The sequence below is a fragment of the Peromyscus californicus genome, unplaced genomic scaffold (assembly GCF_007827085.1).
Source record: "Peromyscus californicus insignis strain IS unplaced genomic scaffold, ASM782708v3 Scaffold_12__1_contigs__length_115047231, whole genome shotgun sequence".
In the NCBI taxonomy this organism is placed as follows: domain Eukaryota; kingdom Metazoa; phylum Chordata; class Mammalia; order Rodentia; family Cricetidae; genus Peromyscus; species Peromyscus californicus.
The window spans coordinates 3,277,309-3,298,735 of NW_026294413.1; the positions used below are offsets into that span (position 1 = coordinate 3,277,309).

At 44.0% G+C, this 21,427-nt stretch overlaps 1 protein-coding gene across 29 annotated transcripts in view; it reads left to right on the forward strand.

The window, feature by feature from the left end:
- Dock9 (dedicator of cytokinesis 9) overlaps positions 1–21,427 on the forward strand; it is a 278,642-nt gene that overhangs the window by 232,697 nt on the left and 24,518 nt on the right. For 21 of the 29 annotated variants that reach the window (XM_052732426.1, XM_052732428.1, XM_052732430.1 and 18 more), the window contains 6 exons: positions 449–555; positions 13,325–13,447; positions 14,412–14,525; positions 15,156–15,191; positions 15,952–16,098; positions 19,606–19,816. In XM_052732426.1, coding sequence (XP_052588386.1) covers positions 449–555; positions 13,325–13,447; positions 14,412–14,525; positions 15,156–15,191; positions 15,952–16,098; positions 19,606–19,816 — 738 coding nt within the window. The other 8 variants (XM_052732432.1, XM_052732435.1, XM_052732407.1 and 5 more) reach the window with 2 other exon arrangements.

Below are 21,427 nucleotides of genomic sequence, written 5' to 3' on the forward strand. Positions count from 1 at the left end.
ATCTGGGGCCACTTACTTCTCTTTCATTGGCTTTGGCTACCTTCTTTTTCTTGGTGTCTGACTATGGATCCTTTGACCAAACATTTCCTTGTTAAATTACCACTAGCTTGACTCAGTTATGATTTTTCAGCGTGTGGTTTATTTGAAGATTGAATGGATTTTAATTAAAATGGGGAAGAAATTACAAGGAGTTGAGAAGCAAAGTGGGGAAGGTTAAATGTGGGGAAATGGATGGAGAGAGGACATGCTGGTCCCCAGCCTCCCGTGTGGACTCTGGGCTGACCCATGACAGATCTCCTTGTCAGTCTTTTACTTCAAACGTGAAACAGACTGGCCCTAGAAGGTAGGAGGATCCAGGTTTCAACAGAGAAATGCACAGGGAGGAAGAACCCGAGAGTTCCAGCCACACTCAGGTTGGCAGCTCTCCCTCTGCTTTCTCTCCGCCTAGGCATGTTCAGACAGGGATGCACAGCCTTCCGGGTTATCACACCGAACATCGATGAAGAGGCTTCCATGATGGAAGACGTTGGGATGCAGGATGTCCATTTCAATGAGGTGAGTGCTGTGGCTCAGGTGGGCTAAGTACAGTCACACACCACATGACATTGATGTCGCTAATAGATGCATACAGGAAGGTGATCCCTCCAGACTTTATCACCTAGGAACATTGTAATCATGCTCTTTAGACACTCCTTGAGATGGTCCTCCAGCAAGAAAATCACCCAAGGCCCACGTTTCTCAGAACACATCGCTGTGTAAAGATACTCAGAGCCTGCTGCCCGCTGTGAGTGCATCGACTCAGGGCCTTCCTCCCCAGACAGCTGAAAGGTGGCAGGCAAAGCTCTGCTGCTCTCCTGAGCCAGGCCTCCTGGAGGGATGGCGTGCTTGAGTACTTATGTCAAACAAAGGTCCAGCACATCTTAGGTTGTGCTTCTTAGCCTTTCTACCAATATCTCTGGATCGTGAGTTTCATTACTGCCTTAATCTGCCTTTAATTTTAACGAGTGTCTGATTCTAGGCACTCCTCCCCAGCAGACAGGCAAAGCCCAGCAGAACAGGCTTGACTCCTGACCCTAGCATCCTGTTGTAGGGCCCGGTTCCTGCCTCTACCTCAGTGCTGAGGCCCAGGGCCACCTAGTCCATCTCTGTAGAGACTATAAAACAAGCATTTTCTGTAAACTTCACAAAACAGCACAGCCGTGTGGTCACTTATGTGTAAGGGGACGGCTTTGATAGAAAGCTGGGAATATGAGCAAATGCCAGTTTCCCACTTTGATTCACTACATTCTCTGTTCTGGGACTCTCTGCTTCAAGAACACAGCTGTGTTCCTGTGCCTCCCTCCCTCCCCACAAAGCCAGAGGAGAGCAAAAGAAGAAAAGGAAATCTTTTTAGTCCTGCCATCTTCTAAGGAAAAAGATAAAAAAAAGTTATCCAATTCTTCATTTGGAGAGAAAAAAAATCAACACAGAGGAGTGCATACCCTCTGCCTCCATTGAAATTGTCTTACCTTGACTTGGGGACCATGGTGTGGTGTCATACATTTTATAGTTCTTGATTGTTTTCATGCCAGAGGGAAGGGTCCATGAACAAACATCAAGACAGAAGCTCATGAGGCCCTTACTGAGTGCTGGTACAATGCTGGATTCCTCTCATGCATCAGTTCACTCATGAAACAGACTGAGTATAGAAGGTGGGAGGATCCAGGTTTTAATAATGGAAAGTTCTTTGTGGTCTTCAGTAAAATTTAAGATGTAGAAGGGACTGGAGAGATGGCTCAGGAGTTACAAGTGCTTACTGCTCTCGCAGAGGACCCAGATTTCATCAGGTGATTCACAACCACCTGTAACTACAGCTCCAGGGAGTTCAGTACCCTCTTCTGGACTCCAGGCATTTTTATTCACACACACACACACACACACACACACACACACACACACACACACAATTAAACATAAAATCTTTTTTATACCAAGCACAGTTGCACACACCTTTAATCCCAGTACTAGGGAAGCAAAGGCAGGATGATCTCTATGTGTTCAAGGCCAGCCTGGTCTTCATATTGAGTTCTAGGACAGCCATGGCTATGAAGAGAAACTGTGTCTCAAAAACAACAACAACAAAAAATCAAACACTACCTTTTATAAAGGGGCTCTTAAATACAAAAAATTAAGAACTGCTATTATAAATTGTCTAGTCTCAAATGGCTCTCAAAATTAAAAGCTAAATATGAAAAAGAAAGAAAGTATATTGTGTGCACTTCATGAAGTTTAAAGTTAAAATAGGGCTTGAGGGACAACTTGGCTATTAAGAGTGCTGGCTGCTCAATCATGAAGACCTGAGTTCAGTTCCCAGCACCCACATTGGGGGGCTCACAGCCACCTGTAACTCTGACTCCAAGGGATATGACGCCCTCTTCTGGTCTCTGTGGATACCTGCACTCATGTGCATATATACTCAGACACACCCACAAATACATACACAGGAATAAAATAAATCTTTAAAAAAGAATAGCATTAAAATAGGTTTAACCAAGGTAAGTGAAATTTTCTAATTATTCTTGAGGAGAACATAAGTTGTCTACTCCGTAGTGTTTAGTGATTACTCCATTTTCACACCATGAAATGCCTGAAGAGACTGGTTTCCTTGAAAACAGGCCTTATTGCCAGGTGGTGGTGGTGCACGCCTTTAATCCCAGCACTCGGGAGGCAGAGCCAGGCAGTTCTCTGTGTGTTCGAGGCCAGCTTGGTCTACAGAGCGAGATCCACGACAGGCACCAAAACTACACAGAGAAACCCTGTCTGGAAAAACCAAAAGAAAAAGAAAACAGGCATGACCATGTTTTCTCTTTGGTTAAGCCCACATCAGCGCTGGTTCCAGGTCATTCTTTGGAGCTCCGTATTCTGTTTGGAATTAGATAAGGAACACAACAATGCCAAAAACAATCTAGGATTTGAAAGTCTAGTTCCCAGTAACCTGCCCTGTGGGGATAACATGAGGCTCACATTTGCACTTCTGATTAAATTGCAGATTGAGGTAGTTATAAGAACCTAATGAATTAGCGTCTGAGGTCAAATGTACACATACCTTAGGGAAACCTATGAATGACGCCACCTCTGAGTAAGAATTAAGCATGTGACAAAGACTACTTTATCAGCTGTTTTCAGAATATGGATGTGCCACCCTGTCGTTGAAGCATAAAGTGGGTAAATCTTTAACAAGGTCCATAGTGCATGGCAGTCTGTACTGGTTAGGATGAGACACTGTGGGGCCATAAAGCCCTACTGTCAGGATTCAAACTGACAGGAAATAACCAGTTCTCAGTGACAGGGACATAAATGCTGTGTTGCTCTTCAGCTTGGCTGCTTAGCTGTCTCATGGTAAAGAGAGACATGGAAAACCTGTACTCAAGAGGAAAGAACTACAAGAGTTGATGAGAAAGAAGCATTTGACCCAGTAATAAAAATCACAAGCCCTTTAATCTTCACCAATAGAAATGATTAAATACCTTCAGTGCCCTAACTTGACCTGACAGGAAGCTACTAAAAAGGCACAAAAGTCTTAGCAGCAGACCTCAGACCTGATGAGTGTTTGGTCCATTTCTGCCTTCCCTGGTAGGGCCACAGAATAACTTCCAGGTGGCTTTGGCTTATGGCGTTGGTGGCTGGCTCTGCCCCTTCAGGTCCACCTGACTGTCCCAGCTCTGGAAAGCTGCTGTGTCTGCACTGTGGCATCAACTGTTCATAGCAGGGCCTCTTAAACAAGCTGTACTTCTGTATGCTGCCATGGTTTTGTGTACATGCCCCACGTTGGGCGCCAAATGTAATGAGTCTTTCTGTGTCCCTCCAGCCAGCTCCCAAATAATAACATGGAGACTTCTTATTAATTATGAAACCTTGGCCTATCTCAGGCTTGTTCCTAACTAGCTCAAATAACTTAATCCATTTCTATTAATCTATGTTCTATCACATGGCATTACCTCTCTTCCATCTTGTACATCCTGTTTCATCTTCATGTCTCCTGGCGTCTCCCACATAATCCGTGCTCCTAGATTCCTCCTCCTCTTTCTTTCTCTGCCCGGACATCCCACCTATACCTCCTGTCTAGCTATTGGCCTTTCAGCTTTTTATTACACCAATCACAGCAATATACCTTCACGCTGTGTACAAATATCCCACAACAGATAAATCTCACCTGTGCGGTCACCACTGAGTACAGGGAACATTATATGAACTCGATCCAGCAAGTCTCTGGCTTCCTTGAGACAAAATTGTTTCTATTCCGAAACAGTTGCCAGTAATAGACAAAATGTTCACATCCATAGGACATCTCAGAAGACAGAGAAGTCAACAGAGTAGTTGGTGATTTTATTTATATCTCATTCTAACTTTGGCATTTGTAACCCCATCTAACTTCCTTTCCCTCAACTAGGAGTGTTCTAGAACTATCTGAGTTACTTGTGTTCCCTCACTAGTACAGTGATTCTCCCAAACAGTATTGGTCCTGAGAAGGGGACCTTCTGTGGTTGTTCTGTCCGTGGCTGACACCAGAACATTCTTCATATGAAGTGAGTGCTAGGCTTCCTTGGCAGTGAGCTGCATGATAGAGATAAATAGAGAGGCAAGATGGAGTCCCTGCCATAGCTTCAGATGTTTACTTCCCATCAAAGAAGGACACCTAATTCACAGTCCCAGAGAATTATAATTGGAAGTTGTCTGAGTTCATGTGTCCTGGGGATTTCTATATTGACTTGTTGATTCATCCACAAACTAACTGTATATGTCCAGTGCTAGCCAATGGGGCCTGCCTTGAAGGCTTAAACCAATACAGTAACGCCCAGACTTCCATGTGCTTAGGAGTTACATGGATTCCTGTTATAATCTAAATGATGTTCTCTTGACCCTTCATTCCCAAATTCACTTAAGTGTGTGGGGGACACAATAATCAGTATTTTTTCAGATTTTAAAAAAATTTTATTCATGTGTTTGTGTATACCAGAAGAGAATGTTGGGTCCTCTAGAGCTGGAGTTATATGGGTGCTGGCAGGCATGGGTGCTGGGAACCAAATGTAGGTCCTCTGGAAGATCAGCAAGTACTTGTATCCTCTAAGCTATCTGTCCAGGCCCTGGAATCAGTATTCTAACAGTTTCCGAAGTTAGAATTCCAGTGACTGAATCTTGAGAAATGATGATACAGTGGAAATGTGAGGTATGCAATGATAGTATGCCATTGTCCAAGCCAGCTCACAGATTTGTTTATGCCCGAACAGTAGACACTAGAGACAGCGTATGGCTTTATTTTAATTGATTACATTGATTTCATCCTAAGATAGAACAAGCAACATGTATATGGAAAAAGTTAAGTACCCCACACAAGCGCTTTCTCATATGGTAATTAATTGTAGTGCATATGCACCCACAGGTGTGTGTGGGTACACACCGGTGATCGGTGTGACATTTCCATAAACAGGTGTTTGATATCCTCAATTATGTTAGGACAACATCCTTAAAAATGAAATTAGCTAATTTCATGTTTTAAAACTTCCTCAATAGCTTATGGATTTCATGCACTGAGATTTTTAAGCCTAGTCTGGTATCATAAAATGTGTGCTTTATGGATGCACAGAGTCCATGTAGGCCCTCCTCAGCCAGTTGCTGCACATATCGATGATTATAAGAAATAGCTTAGTGTTTGTCCAAGGTGGGAAACACATTGGGCATTCTGCATGACCACCTTTCAGGGTTATCACGGTCTGCCCATTGCGTGGTTTCCTTCTGGTTTCCAGGGACAGTGATTGCTGATTCAAAGTAAATATAATTTCTGCTTATAATTTCATATATATGCTCCAGTGTTTAGTTAGGATGTCTTAGTTTTATGACTTTTATAATTTTATATTGACATATTTGGGCTATTAAGCTTAACTGTCTGTGAGTACTTCCTCTTATTTTTATTCTGAAGCTCCTCACTTCATGAAGCATTTGCAATTGTCTAGATTTACGTTAGTCTAAATAGTTTACCACAGATGCCCTGATGTCCAGTAATCCACATTTGATGTCATGAGGAAAAGGTTAGGGTTTTATGTGTTTATTGTTATGTATATGGTGTCTCACCTGCATGTATGTCTGTGCCCCGCGTGCACGCCTATTGGATACCCCGGGGCAGAAACCAGAGAGCCCTGGTCCTCTGGAAGAGCAGCCAGAGCTCTTAAGCACTGAGCTGTCTCTCCAGCTCTAAGGTTTGTTTTGTTTGCTTTTAATTTGTTATTGAGAAAACCTATACTAATTATACTTCCATAGCATATATTATCATTTCTTTACAGTAAGAAATGAATTTGGGTTGATTAATTATAGCTCTTGAATGCCTCCTCACCAAGAAAAGGAGACAAAACAATGTTCAGTAAAATATAAGTGCCTGACATGTTCTTTCCTAATTTGTGATGATAGTCTATGTGTTTTGGTAACGGTATTTCATATCATCCACTAATCTCTATTTGTTTTGTCAATCTTTGCCATTCCTAGTCATTCTGGGGAATCTCCCTGGTTGAACTCTCATCTTTTTTTTGTGCCAAATATAACAGATGTTTCCCTAATGAAATTATCTCTACCCTACTATATATGCATACATATCATATATCAACATATACTACTTGCATTCAGGCTGTATTTTTAAACCTCTTCCTGTTTCTAGGTTGACTAAGCCAGAGTAAAATTGTATTTAAATCTTAACTTTCTGCTTAGGAACACTTGACACAGAAGAATATGCACCACTCTCCTTAATATGTGTTTATGAAGTGGCAAAATCTAGGGTTATTTGAAATGTACCTTATGTGGTTAGGCAGCATCATTTTAAAGTCAACCGTGACCTTCCTCACATAGCTCTTTTGTGTCTGTTGTCGTAGTTAATATATGTCTGTGTTTTCATGGCTTATACATTTATCTACACTTGGGACTGGAGAGATAGCTCAGTGGTTAAAAGTGTTTGCTCCTTTTCCGGAGGACCCATGTTCTGTTCCCAGCACCCACATGGTAGCTCAAACTGCCTTTAACTCTGGTTCCAGGGGATTTGATAACTTCTTTTAGCCTCCTCAGGCCCTGCATGTACATGGTACACATACAGACAACAGACACATATAAATCATTTTAAAAATTATATATTTTTTAGAAATTATCTTCATTAAATTACTAATTTCATTTTTATGCAGAAAACTTTGAGTATGCCACAGCAAGTGTGTGTTTAATCCAACCCACTTCCCCTTCCCATCTGGACACCCTGGTGCAGATGCTCCAGCCCATCAGGCTAAGTGCCAGCTCATCATATACCATGTGTCTTTTAGGTTTTTATTACTGTGATAAAACACTGTGACCAAAGGCAGCCTGGGGAGAAAAGGGTTTGTTTGATCTTATGCTTCCAAGTAATGGTCCTCCACTGAGGAAGTCAAAGCAGGAGCTGGAGCAGAGGCCTCCAGGAGTGCTGCTGGCCTGGCTTGCTCAGCCTGCTTCCTTATGTACTTCAGGACCACCTGCCCTGGGGTCGCACCACTTACAGTGTGCTGGGCCTTCGCACATTGATCGTTAATCAAGAAAATGCCGCACAAGCTTGCCTACAGGCCGGTCTGGTGGAGGCACTTTCTCAGTTTTTCCTTCCCAAATGACTCTGGGGTGTGACTCCCATATCTTCCCTTCCCCTCATTTTGAATGGATGTCACTCCTCTCTGAATTCTTGACTTCCTGTGAGTTCTTTATTGAAGTGCTTGCTACCACTTTGCATAAACTCTTTACGGGTCCCTCTCCTACACAGAGCAGGAAGTGCTGTTCTGTGTCACATCTCTACCAGTTGGTGGTTCTGTGTATCCAGTACATTAGTTCCGGTTGCTCTGAGAATGCTGTGTATTCCCCCATGGGCCCCTCTCCAAAGCAGATTTCATTTGTGCCACACAGCCTAACAAGCCACCTGTGTTACTTTTATTGTCTCTATGGCCAGTACCCGAGAGGAAACCATTCAAAATGGGGGAAGATTTAGTAATCGTTTCAGAGGCTTCGGCCTGGTCTAGTGGCTCCATTGTTTCGGGATCAAAGTGAAGCCAAAGAATCATGACAGAAGGGTGTGGTGGTACAGAATGTTCACCTAATGGCAGTTGGTAATGAAAGGGCCAGGGTCAAGACAGTCTCAAAAGGCCTTAAAAAAACACCTGTAATGTTTCTTACAGAGAGTGACCGATGGTATCCATGCTTTGGGTTTTGATGAGTGCGTTTTTGTGGCAAACAGGAGTATAAGGACAAATAGCAAGTAGTAGGTAGCAGATAGATGGGAAGAGCCCATAGATAACAACACGTTATCAGCTCCGGCACTTACAACATCCAACAACTGGAATAGCAAGTGGGGGAGCCAACAAGAGTAGTAACTGCAGCATCCAGCGGAAACAGCCAAGGATGCCCCACTGAGACCGTCCTGCCGGATCCCTGGCCGAGAGCCTTCCAGGCCGGGCAGAGCATCCTCTGCCCGGAGGCTCAGGCTTCTTTCCCACCAGCATTCTTGTACCACTCTGTCGGAATTGGTTTAGCTTCCAGCTGTCCTCACGGGTGTAAGATTTTTAACACCCTTAGCTGTTTGCTGTTCCCATGTCTCCTTGTTGCAAGGGACCAGCTGCCCTAGGACAGTTTTGGAGGACACTAGAGATAGACATGCTTGCACCTGAGACAAGTGAGCCCACCTCGCTCCCAGGGGCTGCTTTTAACTAGTACAAACAGCTCGTGACAATATAGCTTCTACCTAGCGACCCGCTTCCTCCTTCTATGCCCCAACTCCTGAAATTCCCCCCTCTCCCCCCGGGGACCAAGTCTTCAGAATAACACAGCTGAGCAGTTTTTACAAATTACAAAGACCTGGCTTGAGTGGACTTGGTTTTACAACCGTGGTGTCAAGCATGCTTCTTGTACAGTAGGTGTTTGACTAAAATGTCTGGGGATGAAAATGGCTGAATGGAAACTTTTAAAACCAGTTCCAACTTTTTTAACTCCTTGAGAAAATTTTCAACTTTTTTGTAATAATATCACATTAAAATCACTCTAGATTCTTAATATCATGGAGTATATCTGCAATCCCAGCACTTGGGAGGAAGACACAGGAAGGTACTGAATTCAAGACAAACTAGGGTGTAGTTGGGTTTTGTTTTGTTTTTTTTTACTCTTTGGGGGCCCACCACCCAGTTCCCAAATAAGTATAGGGAGACTTATTCTTACTTATGAATGTCTGGCTTACCTTGGTTTGTTTCTAGCCAGCTTTTCTAACTTAAATTATCTCATCTATCTTTAACTACATTTTGCCTCTGGGCTTTTACCTTTCTTTATTCTATATGTCTTTCTTTCCTTCTTACTCCATGGCTGGCTGGGTGGCTGAGTGGCTGGCCCCTGGCGCCCTCCTCTCCTCCTTTTCTTGCTCTTTCCTCTTCCCTAGATTTCTCCTCCTAGTTATTCTCTCTGCCTACCAGCCCCGCCTCTCCTTTCTCCTGCCTCACTACTGGCTGTTCAGCTCTTTATTAGACCAATCAGGTGTTTTAGACAAGCAAAGTAACACAGCTTCACAGAGTTAAATAAATGCAACATAAAAGACTTCAACACATCTTTGCATCATTAAACAAATGTTCCACAGTATAAATGTAACACATCTTCAACTAATATTCCACAACACTGGGACTATATGAGTTCCTGTCTCAAAACTGTATTCCAGAAGGTGCAGTAAAGGACTGCCAACATGACCACTCCACAATGTACAAAGGTTTTCTAGAGAACAGCCAGAGGCATCTGGAGAAGTCCAGAGCAGAGAGAGAAAGAAGTAGACTGGACATGGCCAGGGCTGGAGAGAGAGAGAGTGGGAGTGAGCACAGCTGGAGATTTACTTCAGAGGGAGTGAAATGAGAGTAGCCGTGGGCAGAGGGAGGACCTTGCCTTTTCGTTATCCAGAGAGGAAGTGGGTATCTGGAAGGAGGAAAGCCTGGGGAGGGGAGACGGGCTAGGATGCTAGTGTGGACTCCGAAATGTGTAACAGCTGCTTGTGATGCAGGCTGCCATCTGTACCTGCTGCCAGAGGTAAGGGAAATGACTCCTTTTGGTAAAGGTGGATTGACTTCACCAGTTCCTGAGGAATGCTGGCTTTTATCTAACTGCCAGACATCCTCAGTCCGGGTTGAACCCATTTCTGGATCTATGGACTGCCTTTTGGACTTTGGGGAATTGGAGTTTCCTTTGGACCTGACATAAACAAACAAATAATTTACTTCAGATTTTTATTATGCTATAATTGCTAAGGCGTAGAATTAAAGTTATCTCCTGTTTGTGTAACTGATCCACAGTAAATACGGTGTCATTATTATGTATCTGTTCATGATGCGACCGTGGCAACTAGAAAAACCAACTGTACTTTTCCACATAAAAAATTTACATTTGTGATAAACCTGGAAGTTAAAATACAAGGGACCAAATGATTGTGCTGTAGAATAGTTTGAAAATACAGTTTCATGTTGTTGACCATTTCATCATCAAAATACCTGACTACAACATTGCCATCTTCTTGAGAAGCCAGGCTTCCTTGAACTCCTTCAGCCACCTCTGTGGTTCTGTGGTAGCATTGGGATGCAAGTGCTTGGGAAATACCACTGGTAGTGAGTGCATAAAAAAAGAAAGAAAGAGAGAGAGAGAGAGAGAGAGAGAGAGAGAGAGAGAGAGAGAGAGAGAAAGAAAGAGAAAGAAAGAATGAAAGAAAGAAAAAGAAAGAAAGAAAGAAAGAAAGAAAGAAAGAAAGAAAGAAAGAAAGAAAGAAAGAAAGAAAGAAAGAAAGAAAGAAAGAAAAAGAGGAAAGAACATGACTGCTCCCAGGTATGGTGGAGGAGGAAGTTTATTGTTGGTAAAAGGGAGAGCATAGTCAGAGGCAGGGACATCTAGGAGAGACATCCAGAGTGGACATGACCTTGACCCATGGAAGGAGGGAAGGAGGGGAGAGGAGCTTCTGACCAAGAAGGGCAGCCTGGGCCAAGAGACTGGCATAGCCAAAATGACTGGACTGTGTGGTGGCAGCTGGGGGAAGGGCAGTACAGCCCTTGGGCTGGAGAAGTTTGGGGTGGAAGGCGGGGCACAGCAAAGAGGGCCATGTAACAGGTAGAGGCTGAGGGGTGCAGGGAGAACCTGGGGGCCAGTGTCCACTTTGATATGTTAGTGGGCACCTCAGTTGGCCATTTGTCCGGGTGGCCTGAGATTTTTGAGAAACACAAGGCGTTGATGGAGCTCGTCAAAGCCTGTCCACACCAAGGAGTGTCACTGACACCCAGTTTTGCTAACTCCCTGAGAAAAATGCAGACCTGCTTCTCAGAACCGCATTCTCACTGACTGTGTGTCAGCAAGAAGCTGATTTAACTGAATTAACACACACAGCTTCCAGGTTGCACAGCATGGGGACAGCGTGGGGGTCAGTTCTTACTGACCTGCCCAAATACCAGTGAGGGTGAGAACTGAGACTCATTCTGTTTATTTTACAACGACATGAGCACGTGCCTGTGTGACTCTGAAATTATACAAGCTGTATTTTTATGCTTTCTCTTTGGGCTTTTTAGTAAGCAGAGGAACATGAAGAAGTAGTTAGCGTGTTTAGTGTGCCGGACTGCCCACTAGAAATGAAAGCAAGATAGACATCCGGGTTCTTTGCGGCTGTTGTGGTGGTTACCGTGTGCATCTGGCTTTAATGGGAGCTATGGTAAAGCCTGGGACGACTGTCACACCTTTTTATAAGCACTGGTGCAGAGTTCAGTCATACAAATGACAAATTTATGATGTATGTGTCATAAATATAACCTGAGTTAAATAGGCCTGATGAGACAGTATCGTCTGACAGGCTGATTGGTTTAAAATGATATTTTCTTTGGCTGTGTAAACCGTGGGCGTTGGACCTGTGATGAACATTAGCCTAAAAATGGAAAACATATGAAATTCTAGAAGAACTAATAAAAAACCGAGGTTTCGTGGGGAGCATGTGGGGTTGGGCCTGTGGCTCCATTGGTAGAGTGCTTGCCTGGCTGTGTAAAACCCTGTGTTCGCCGGGCGGTGGTGGCGCATGCCTTTAATCTCAGCACTTGGGAGGCAGAGGCAGGCGGATCTCTGTGAGTTCGAGGCCAGCCTGGTCTCCAAAGCGAGTTCCAGGAAAGGTGCAAAGCTACACAGAGAAACCCTGTCTCGAAAAAACCAAAAAAAAAAAAAAAAAAAAAACCCTGTGTTCAATCTTCCACACCACATAAACCAGGTGAGCCCAGCCCGGGCTACATGAGCTGTCTCCAAACAATAACAATACAAAAAAATAAGACAGAGGCTGCCTTCCAGTTCTAGTATTAGAGATGAGACAAATATGTTCTCCTTATTAAATCCAAGCCTACAAAGCTATCATAATTCAGACCGTTGGCTGGACTCTTGGGTCCTTTCCACAGCCGTGAGATGAATGCTAGCCCCAATCAGCTCCATGCTGCCTCTCTTCTACCTGCCATTCCCATCCCAGCATTCCAAGCTGCGAACCTTAAACTTGACCCATCATGGCACCATGATGAACCAGCAGCTATGGCTAAAAAAAGGTTCATGATTAGTATAAATAAGCCGTAGACAGTGTTTCTTCCAAGTCCAAGAGCTCTGCCCAAAGCAGAGGACTGTGCAAACTTCTATAGGAAGAAATTGCCAAGAAGAGGAGGAAAGGGTCCCACCACACACCATCCCTGGAGAACTTCAAGACGTTTAGTTGGAGTTGAAGTCATGCTCCATGTCTCCACATTGTCAGTGTTTGTTCATCAGAAAGGAAAGAAATTTCTAAGTTCTGCTTCTAAAAGGAGAGCTTATAAACAAGAGCTCAGAGCTTGTGGGAGTCTACCGTTTTCAATTTTCTATACTTTTTAAAAAAATTTGTATGTGTCTGAGTGTTTTGTCTATGTGTATATATGTGTATCACATGTATGCAGTGCCCACAAGAAGGTATCAGAATCCCTGGAGCTGGAGTTACAGACAGTTGTGAGAGCTGAGAACCAAACCAGGGTCCTTTGCAAGAACAGTCAGTTCTCTTAACTGCTGGGCCATCTCTCAGCCCGGCTATTGTACTTTTTAGTTTTTGCATGTAAACATGATTTGGGGGGAAACATCCCCTTAAGGAACTTGGCAGGGAGTTGTCACAGTCATGGAATTAGTGCTCAAGAATTGTGTCTTATAAATTCCACTGCAAGCAGTCTTTGGGCAGCACATTCCCCGAGGGATGCGATGACAGTCTTCATAATCTCTCCCGGCTCCGCCCTTCCTCTTTGATCAGGATGTACTGATGGAGCTGCTGGAGCAGTGTGCAGATGGACTTTGGAAGGCCGAGCGCTACGAGCTGATCGCTGACATCTATAAGCTTATCATCCCCATCTATGAGAAGCGGCGGGATTTCGAGGTATCTCACTATCTCTTCTGTTTGACATGCCCCAGACCTCATGCAGAGAAAGCCAGCAGGCCTTGACCCAGTGATGCCTGGTGGTCTCTGATTCCCCGCATTACATCAAAGGTCACCATCTACAGATTATCAAATGTACCCATCCCAGGCCCCATCTATGCAGACACCCCCATGTTTTGAACTGCAAGGGTCCCGTCCCACCGCTGAACTCTGGAAGAGTTCCCTAAACAGCGTTGTCTGACTTCCAGGAGCTCTTTCCTCAAAACCCTTCCTTGCTTCTCCTGCATGGGGGAACAGTGGCCCTTCCACCTTCCAGGGTTCCGAAGTTGGCCATTGCCCCAGCAAATCAAATGCAGTTTGAAGAGCAGAGCCTGCATGACATCAGAGGATTTTCTCCACCATCTCATGTCACTTTGGAAATAGACCTACAATGGGTGCTCATAGCACCCGTTTTAGATAGAAAAGGCTGCAGTCCAGAAATCATCACTGTGAGTTATACAGTCAAATATATTCTTGGGACTGGAGCAATATAAGCCAGTCCGTAAAGTGCTTGCCTTAAAAGCCCTAGGACCTGAATTCAATACCCAGGACATATATAAAAAAGCCAGGTGTGGTGGTGACACATGCTTAGAATCCCAGGGCTGGAGAGACAGACAAGTGAATGCCTAGGGGTCACTGGCCACCCAGCATAGTCTGCTTGATGAGTTCTGAGCCAATGAGAGACCCTATCTTTAAAAACAAAAGGTGGACAAGGCCTGAAGAGCGCCACCTAAGCTTGTCCTCTGGCTTGTGCATGCATGCACACACACATGCACACCTCCTGCCTCTTCACACACACAAACATACAGTGACTTTTTTTCTACTCAAAGTTAAGGTATTTGCAGGTACATCATCACATTTATTGTTTTAAATTTTATTCTGCTACTTGCAAATAGGAAGACATGTGTTGTCTTCTGCTTTCCAGAGGCTCGCCCATCTGTACGACACGCTGCACCGGGCCTACAGCAAGGTGACGGAGGTCATGCACTCCGGCCGCAGGCTCCTGGGGACCTACTTCCGGGTGGCCTTCTTCGGACAGGTGAGCCTCCAGGCCACTCTGTAGGCTGGTCTGAGTCCTTTTATCTTCCTTCTATTAAGTGATGTCTTGGGGATTTTTCATTCTGTGAATGCTGATGTGACGAATTTGTCGTATGTAGTATGGTTCTTACCTTCCTCTGTAGTAAACTCTCTACTTTTCTTTCTTTCTTCCTGTCTTTCCTTTATTACTTTCTTAAGGCAGCGGTAAGTTCTTCCTCCGTAAGGCATTCTTAGTGTCATCTCCCATTCTTCCATGTGATTTTCAAGTTTCAAGTCTTGTATGTATACTGTCTAGTCATTTCAAACTCCAAAAGGAAAATTAACATTTTATTCCATTTACAGAAATCATCCGTTCCCTTACACATCAATATTGCATGTTTTAAACCAAAATTAAGACCTCCTTTGTGCCTGTGTGTCTCAGTCTTTTAGATACTATCTGAGCAAGTATAGTTATCATTGTAATACTTGGGCAACCCTGTCAGAGGGGGGTTATTTAAACAAGTTTTAACCTTCAGGCTCTAACATTATTAAATGGAATAGATTATCATCCATTTATTTAGGGTGTGTGATTTTTCTCTGAGTGCTTTATAACCTTCAATTTATTCTGTTATTGTCTTTTATAACTTTATAGCAATACCAGTTTACAGACAGTGAAACAGATGTGGAGGTAATTCCAGTAAATGCTTCTAAAGCAAGTAACGTTAGTAAAGTGACTGCCTCTAAGCTCCCAGTTTGATGTGGATTTCTCATTTGTTTGTCTCATGTTAGCCTGTTTTTTTTCCCACATATATTGTTTTTTATACCATTTTATCTCCTCTTACTTTAGATAAGAAACTTTTTGAACATTAATTTCCAATATTAACCCCCAATCTGGACATTTTAATGTTCAACCTTTTTCACTTCCCATACAAGTTTAAACCTGTGGGCACATGTGATTGGTGCTACGCCAGTCTCAGCTGGTTTCCATGGAAGCATTTCCTAATGCTGTGCCATTGACCTTCAGTGTTTTTCTCAGCAGTAAAGCATAGCCGAATTCGCTCAAACTTTGTCCTTGTTGCTTGACCTACTCCGGACCTGACGTATGACTGGCTCGTCATGCTGGTCTTGTCTCCATGTGTCCTACCTCCTGGGAATGTGAAACAGGCTTGACTCCCATTACACTTCACGGAGAGAGTGTGTCTCAGACCCCAGCTCTTTCATTTCACACACTTAATGACTTGCATAAATTTGTACTTTTGTGTTTTCCTCTGTCTTTGCACCTTGACTCCACGTTAGAACCCTTTCCTTCCTAGTTGAATGGCCTGTTTCAGTGGGGTTTATTTTGGAATCATTTTTTTCCCATTGCTTTTGGTGGTTGTTCCTGTTTTCACAGTTATACTCAGCCTTGGGCACACGCAGGGCACCTCTAATTGTGCTGTTGCTCATAGGGTTTCTTTGAAGATGAGGACGGGAAGGAATATATCTACAAAGAACCAAAACTCACGCCTCTGTCGGAAATTTCTCAGAGACTCCTTAAGCTTTACTCAGATAAATTTGGTTCTGAAAATGTCAAAATGATACAGGATTCTGGCAAGGTATGACTACTGTCTGATAAGTGTCCTAGCAATTTTAAATTTTGTGTGATTGGCTATAGAGTGTGTACTCACAAATGTGAAAAGCGAAGTGGGGATAAGGAGGGTTGTCCTTGAGTGGCAGACGTGTTTTCTTCCCCTTGTAACTGCCTTCTGTGCTTTTCATGACGTGCTTACAATTGCGGAACTCTTCATTGCGTTGGTGAAGTATCTTCAGTTAGCTGGGATGGGGGCACATGGCTGTATTCTCAGAACTCTGGAGTCTGAGGCAGGAGGATGGCAACTTACACACCAGCCTAAGCTAAGTAGTGAGACCTTGTCTCAAAAAAAAAACAACCCCAGAAACAAAAGTGTCCTCTTTTACCGCATAATTGACTTCTGCCCCAGGTGGCTCCAGGGTTCTGACCCTCACTGCACCCCTGGTGGCTGAAGCTCAGACATCACTGAGGAGTGAGACCTGTTTTCTTTAGAGTAGCTCTCCTCTTGATTCTCATTAGGACCCTTCCCAAGCCTACACAGTTGTCCTGAGTGTTTGTGTATCCCACCCTGTTCAGAAGATGTTCGGGAAGCTGGGTGTCCCCCCCACTTCCCAAAGTGTCACTTGTTCTTCACATTTTAAAGATGTTCTGGTTTTAACTAAAGGGTGGAGTAGGGGGCTCTGCTGCCAGATGTGACAGATGTGATAGCCGCCTGGACTCTCAGCAGTGGGGAGGCTTAGATAGGAAGGATGGGTTCAAGGCCAGCCGATCTACATAAGCAGACCCTCCCTATCTTTAAAAAACAAAAACAACCCCAGCACTCGGGAGGCAGAGACAGGCAGATCTCTGTGAGTTCGAGGCCAGCCTGGTCTGCAGAATGAGTTCCAGGACAGCCTGGGCTACACACAGAGAACACCTGCCTCAATAAAACAAACAAACAAACAAACAAACAGAGAAACAAAATACAATGTGTGCTTCATCTCCCCAGCATTGAAAAGCCCCGCTTCTTTCTCAGGACGCCAGTTTGAAGAAGTCTGTAACCCTTTTTATTCCTGAGTCCTCTGCGGAAGTGCCCGGAGTCTAACATCTGCTCCCTGAGAGCCCTCATTCCCTTTATTCTCGTGCTCAAATGATCAAGAAGCTATCAAAGGACGGGGAAGCAGCAGGGACTAGCTGACTTCAGCTGGACCTGGCCGAGGCAGAGGACATTCCCTCCTGTGTCTGCAGCCTCCCGGCCTCCTCACTCCTCTGTAGGCTGACCCTGCTTGGGCTGCTCTAGTAGACTATGGGATGTTTCCAGGCCTGTTTCTCTGGAGGTTGATCCTCTGTTATAGCGAAAGGACCAGAGAAGAGAACTCGGTTTGCAGCCACAGGGCTTGGGACCACGTGCTCTGCTGTTCTCCTCTCAAACCTAGGCTCCCAAGTTGGTCCTCTGTGGGCTTCTCTGGGATGTGCTGATTTCTGTTACCTCACCTGTGGAGTCCTGGGTTAGCACACCACCAAGACCAGGGACACACCTCCACCAGCCAATCTTCAGAGCCTCACTGGAACCTCTCACCTGCTCCTGTCTCCTCCTGAGCCCCTGTGGTTTAATACTTGGTGTCATTTTAAGCAAGTTACCTAAGGGGAAGGAGGCAGTGTGTTTTACTAGAAGCTGCAGAAAGATGTGAATACCCACCTTCCGAACAGATCAAGCTGCTTGCCCAGATGGGCTTCTTCTGGGAACAGCCCTGTATATGCAGAAGCAGCTTCCACATTCAGCCTCTCCTCAGGGCTTCCAGTTCTTCTCCTTCCCCATTTACAGTGTGGCCCCATGGAGCCACTGAGTTAGAGAACCCTCCTCCTGGATCAGTGTCCTGTTCCTGCTGCCTGTCCATCCTTCCTGCCTTTGAATTGGTTTCGCTAAAGAAAGTCGGCTTTAACTGATTCAAATGCAATTATATGATTGTCAGGCCAGGGAGAGGCTCAGTGGGTGGAGGAGCTTCCCCACAGGCTTCTACAAGGTGGCTGGAGAGACCCAACTCCTGGGAGTTGTTTCTCGACCTCTACATGTGCCCCTGCAGACACACACGCAGACACACACATGTGCAAACAAATGCCTAAGAAGTACAGTTATGATTGTCCAAGTGGCTTTTTCCAAATCCAGGTAAGTTCTGTGGATTTGGGGGGTTTTGTTTGTTTGTTTTGTTTTGTTTTTTACCTTCTATACTAGGCACTAACCTTTTCTACCTTCTTTAAGCGCCTCTGCAGAACCATGAACCCATCTTTGCTTGCCCCAAGCACTCTGCAAGCCATTTCTTCTGTGGTCATTTTATTGCTCGACATTAAATACAATTAGAATGTGCAAAATTGATTTGCCTCACCAATGTAAATCAGCTTTGTCTCCCCGTGGAACATGCCTGTTTAATTTTCCATCCCGTGTCAGACACCAGAGGACCACCAGTTCACAGTTTGGTTGCAAAAGCATTCATGTGCTGGGTTAAGCAGAAAGGAAACTTAGGGCCTAATTGTAAATTAGGTTAATCTGCACTTGTATTAAATGAATTCATCTGTTGGCATCTCGTTTGATCTGACGACTGATTAATAATATTTTAGGGCCTGACATTTGATCCTTATTCTCAAAATAAACTTCTTTTCTAGCCACGTACACAAAAGTAGTTTTAAAACAAAAACAAAAACAAAAAAAATTAAAATGGAGAAATCCAGACTAAGGCAGGAAGGGGGTGGACCCGAACAAGTTTCTTCAAAGAACTCAGTGTCATGGAAAAGACGTAATGAGGAATTCTAGATTAATCAAGAGCGAAGAGACAAGCTTGGTGGTGGGGTACTTCCTCTATAGTCCTGTCACTTACAAAGCAGACACAGGAGGATCATGGGTTCAAAGCCATACTGGGCTACATGAAACTCTTCCGGAAGGAGAGGAGGGCTGAAGGAAGGAGAGAGGGAGTGAGGGACAGACAAACAGACACTTAAATATGAAGTGTGATGGTTGTTAGACTCTGTCAGTCTGGATGCTTTTGAGGGAATTAGATGCCTTGAATAGAACTGTTATTAAGTACCGTAGTACATTGTGTTTATAGAGGAAAATGTTCTCATTTTTAGGAAAAACTAGGTGGTGTGTCGTGATGTATACTGTTTACTTAGAAATATGCATGTGGCGATGTGTGTATACATGTATGGGTGTGTATTTATAAAAGTCTGATAGAAAGGTATATTGACACATGGGTGAAGATGTTGGGGAAACCCACGACTGTTGTGTATGATAACCTGAAAAAACAATTTAAAAACTGTCTCCACACATTTGTGTGTGCATATTTACATATATGTGTATACATATCTTCTTGAAACAAATACAGCAAGATGGTAGCAGTGATGATCTTGGCGGTAGGTATGTAGGTGTTCTTTTACAATTTTTTCCAGCCTTCCTAAACTTTTTCTCAATGTTTTCTAATTAAAAGTTTAGAAAATCTGTCTCAGACTGGGAAGAGCCCCAGGAGAGTGCCTGACTTCAGTGTTGTTTATTGGTTTAAAGGTTAACCCGAAGGACCTGGATTCCAAGTTTGCTTACATCCAGGTGACCCATGTGACCCCGTTCTTTGATGAGAAGGAGTTACAAGAGAGGAAAACGGAGTTTGAGAGATGTCACAATATCCGGCGCTTCATGTTTGAGATGCCTTTCACCCAGACCGGAAAGCGGCAGGGCGGCGTGGAGGAGCAGTGCAAGCGGCTGACCATCCTGACAGGTATGCCTTCCTCCCGCCAGGCGGAGTGCGCCTCTCAATAGAGGAAGGCACCACCGGGAGATGGCTCGGTGGTTAACAGCGCTTTCTGTTCTTCCCCAAGGCCTGGGTTCCATTCCCAGCGTTCACATGGTGACTTACAAACATCTGTAATACCAGTCCCAAGGGACCAAGGGGATTTGACACCCACTTCTGGCTTTCTTGGGCACCAGGCATGCATGAAGGTGTATTGGTGAAATTATTAAGGCCACTCCACGTAGTTAAAAGGAGATTTATTTAATGGTGTAACTTACAAATTAAGGGATAGGTAGGTTGCCGGATCTGGGGAAGGTGTATCACAGTCCAGCGGTGTTCTCTGGAGCTCTGCTTGGTCTACCTCCACTATCCAGGGTCCCAGAACGGAGAGCCCCGCCGATCCAGATCTCGGGTCCCCAGGCACCTCCCTTGGCCCCGCCTTGTAGGCGTGACAGTTGCCGAAGTCTCAATGGGGGTTGGAGCTTCCAGATCAAAGCTGGAATGGCTACCCACTACATCTCCCCCTTTTTGTCTAAATAAGAAAGTTCTAACCTAATACAAGACTATATACAAAGGAATGGTTATCAAATATTGTCCAGGAATAATGAGGGATAATGACCTAGATAAGATGGAACTACAACCAATGCAAACAATATCAAGCAAGAAACACATACTAAAATCCAGAGAAGTATAGAGCATAGGTAAATGGCATGTTACAAAGATCATTCCAAAAGGTGTCCTATCCTAAAGAACCTGAATCTAATATTTAATATGTTCTATCTACTAAGTTGTAACTATAACTGCTAGTCTTCAATCCCATCAAAGACCTGAGAAGGAATATAATGGTACCTGAGAAATGGTAGATGGATGCAAGCAACTTTCGGGAACCTTGCGAGAGTAGACTGAGACAGCTGGCAGCCTGGACAGTCACCTAATGTTTCTCAGCATTGTTGGTGCATTTAAATTGGCTACAGGCCTAAAGTATCTGACAGACCATTTTCAGAAGCAGGAATTCTGAAAGACCATCTTACCCTGTCTTGGCAGAGTACAGTGGTCGCTTTCCTTGTGTCCCGCTTGTCCAGAAAGGATAGCATTGCATTTGTACTGTCAGCCGTCGAGGCAAGGGCAGTTCTTTGCCCAGTAGGCCATTTTGTGCCAAGAAGACAAACTTCCAAATGGAAATGTCTTAGAAGCCCAACATTTTCTCGGGATCAAATTGGTGCAGCCAGGAGCAATTGTGTCTCACATCAACAGAATTTTAAGTTATTTAAATGCCATATTCTCTAGGTCTATGAAGTGTTTGAAGATTACCTGTCCATCTGACCTATGTATCTGTAAATCTGGATAACCTAACTAATGTAACTATAGAGATGACAAGCATAGGTGACTATAAATCTATAAGTCTTATCTACTGAAATAACCTAAGGACTAAGGCTTCACGTAAACAAGGTAAACAGTCTATAAGCAAGTGTATGGTAAAGAACGATGACTTCAAAATTGTGACAATACACAAGATGTTATAACAGAGGTAGGAGTATATAGTGCGATATGCAATATGACAATAATCTTAAATATATATCAATATTTATAACAGAGGTA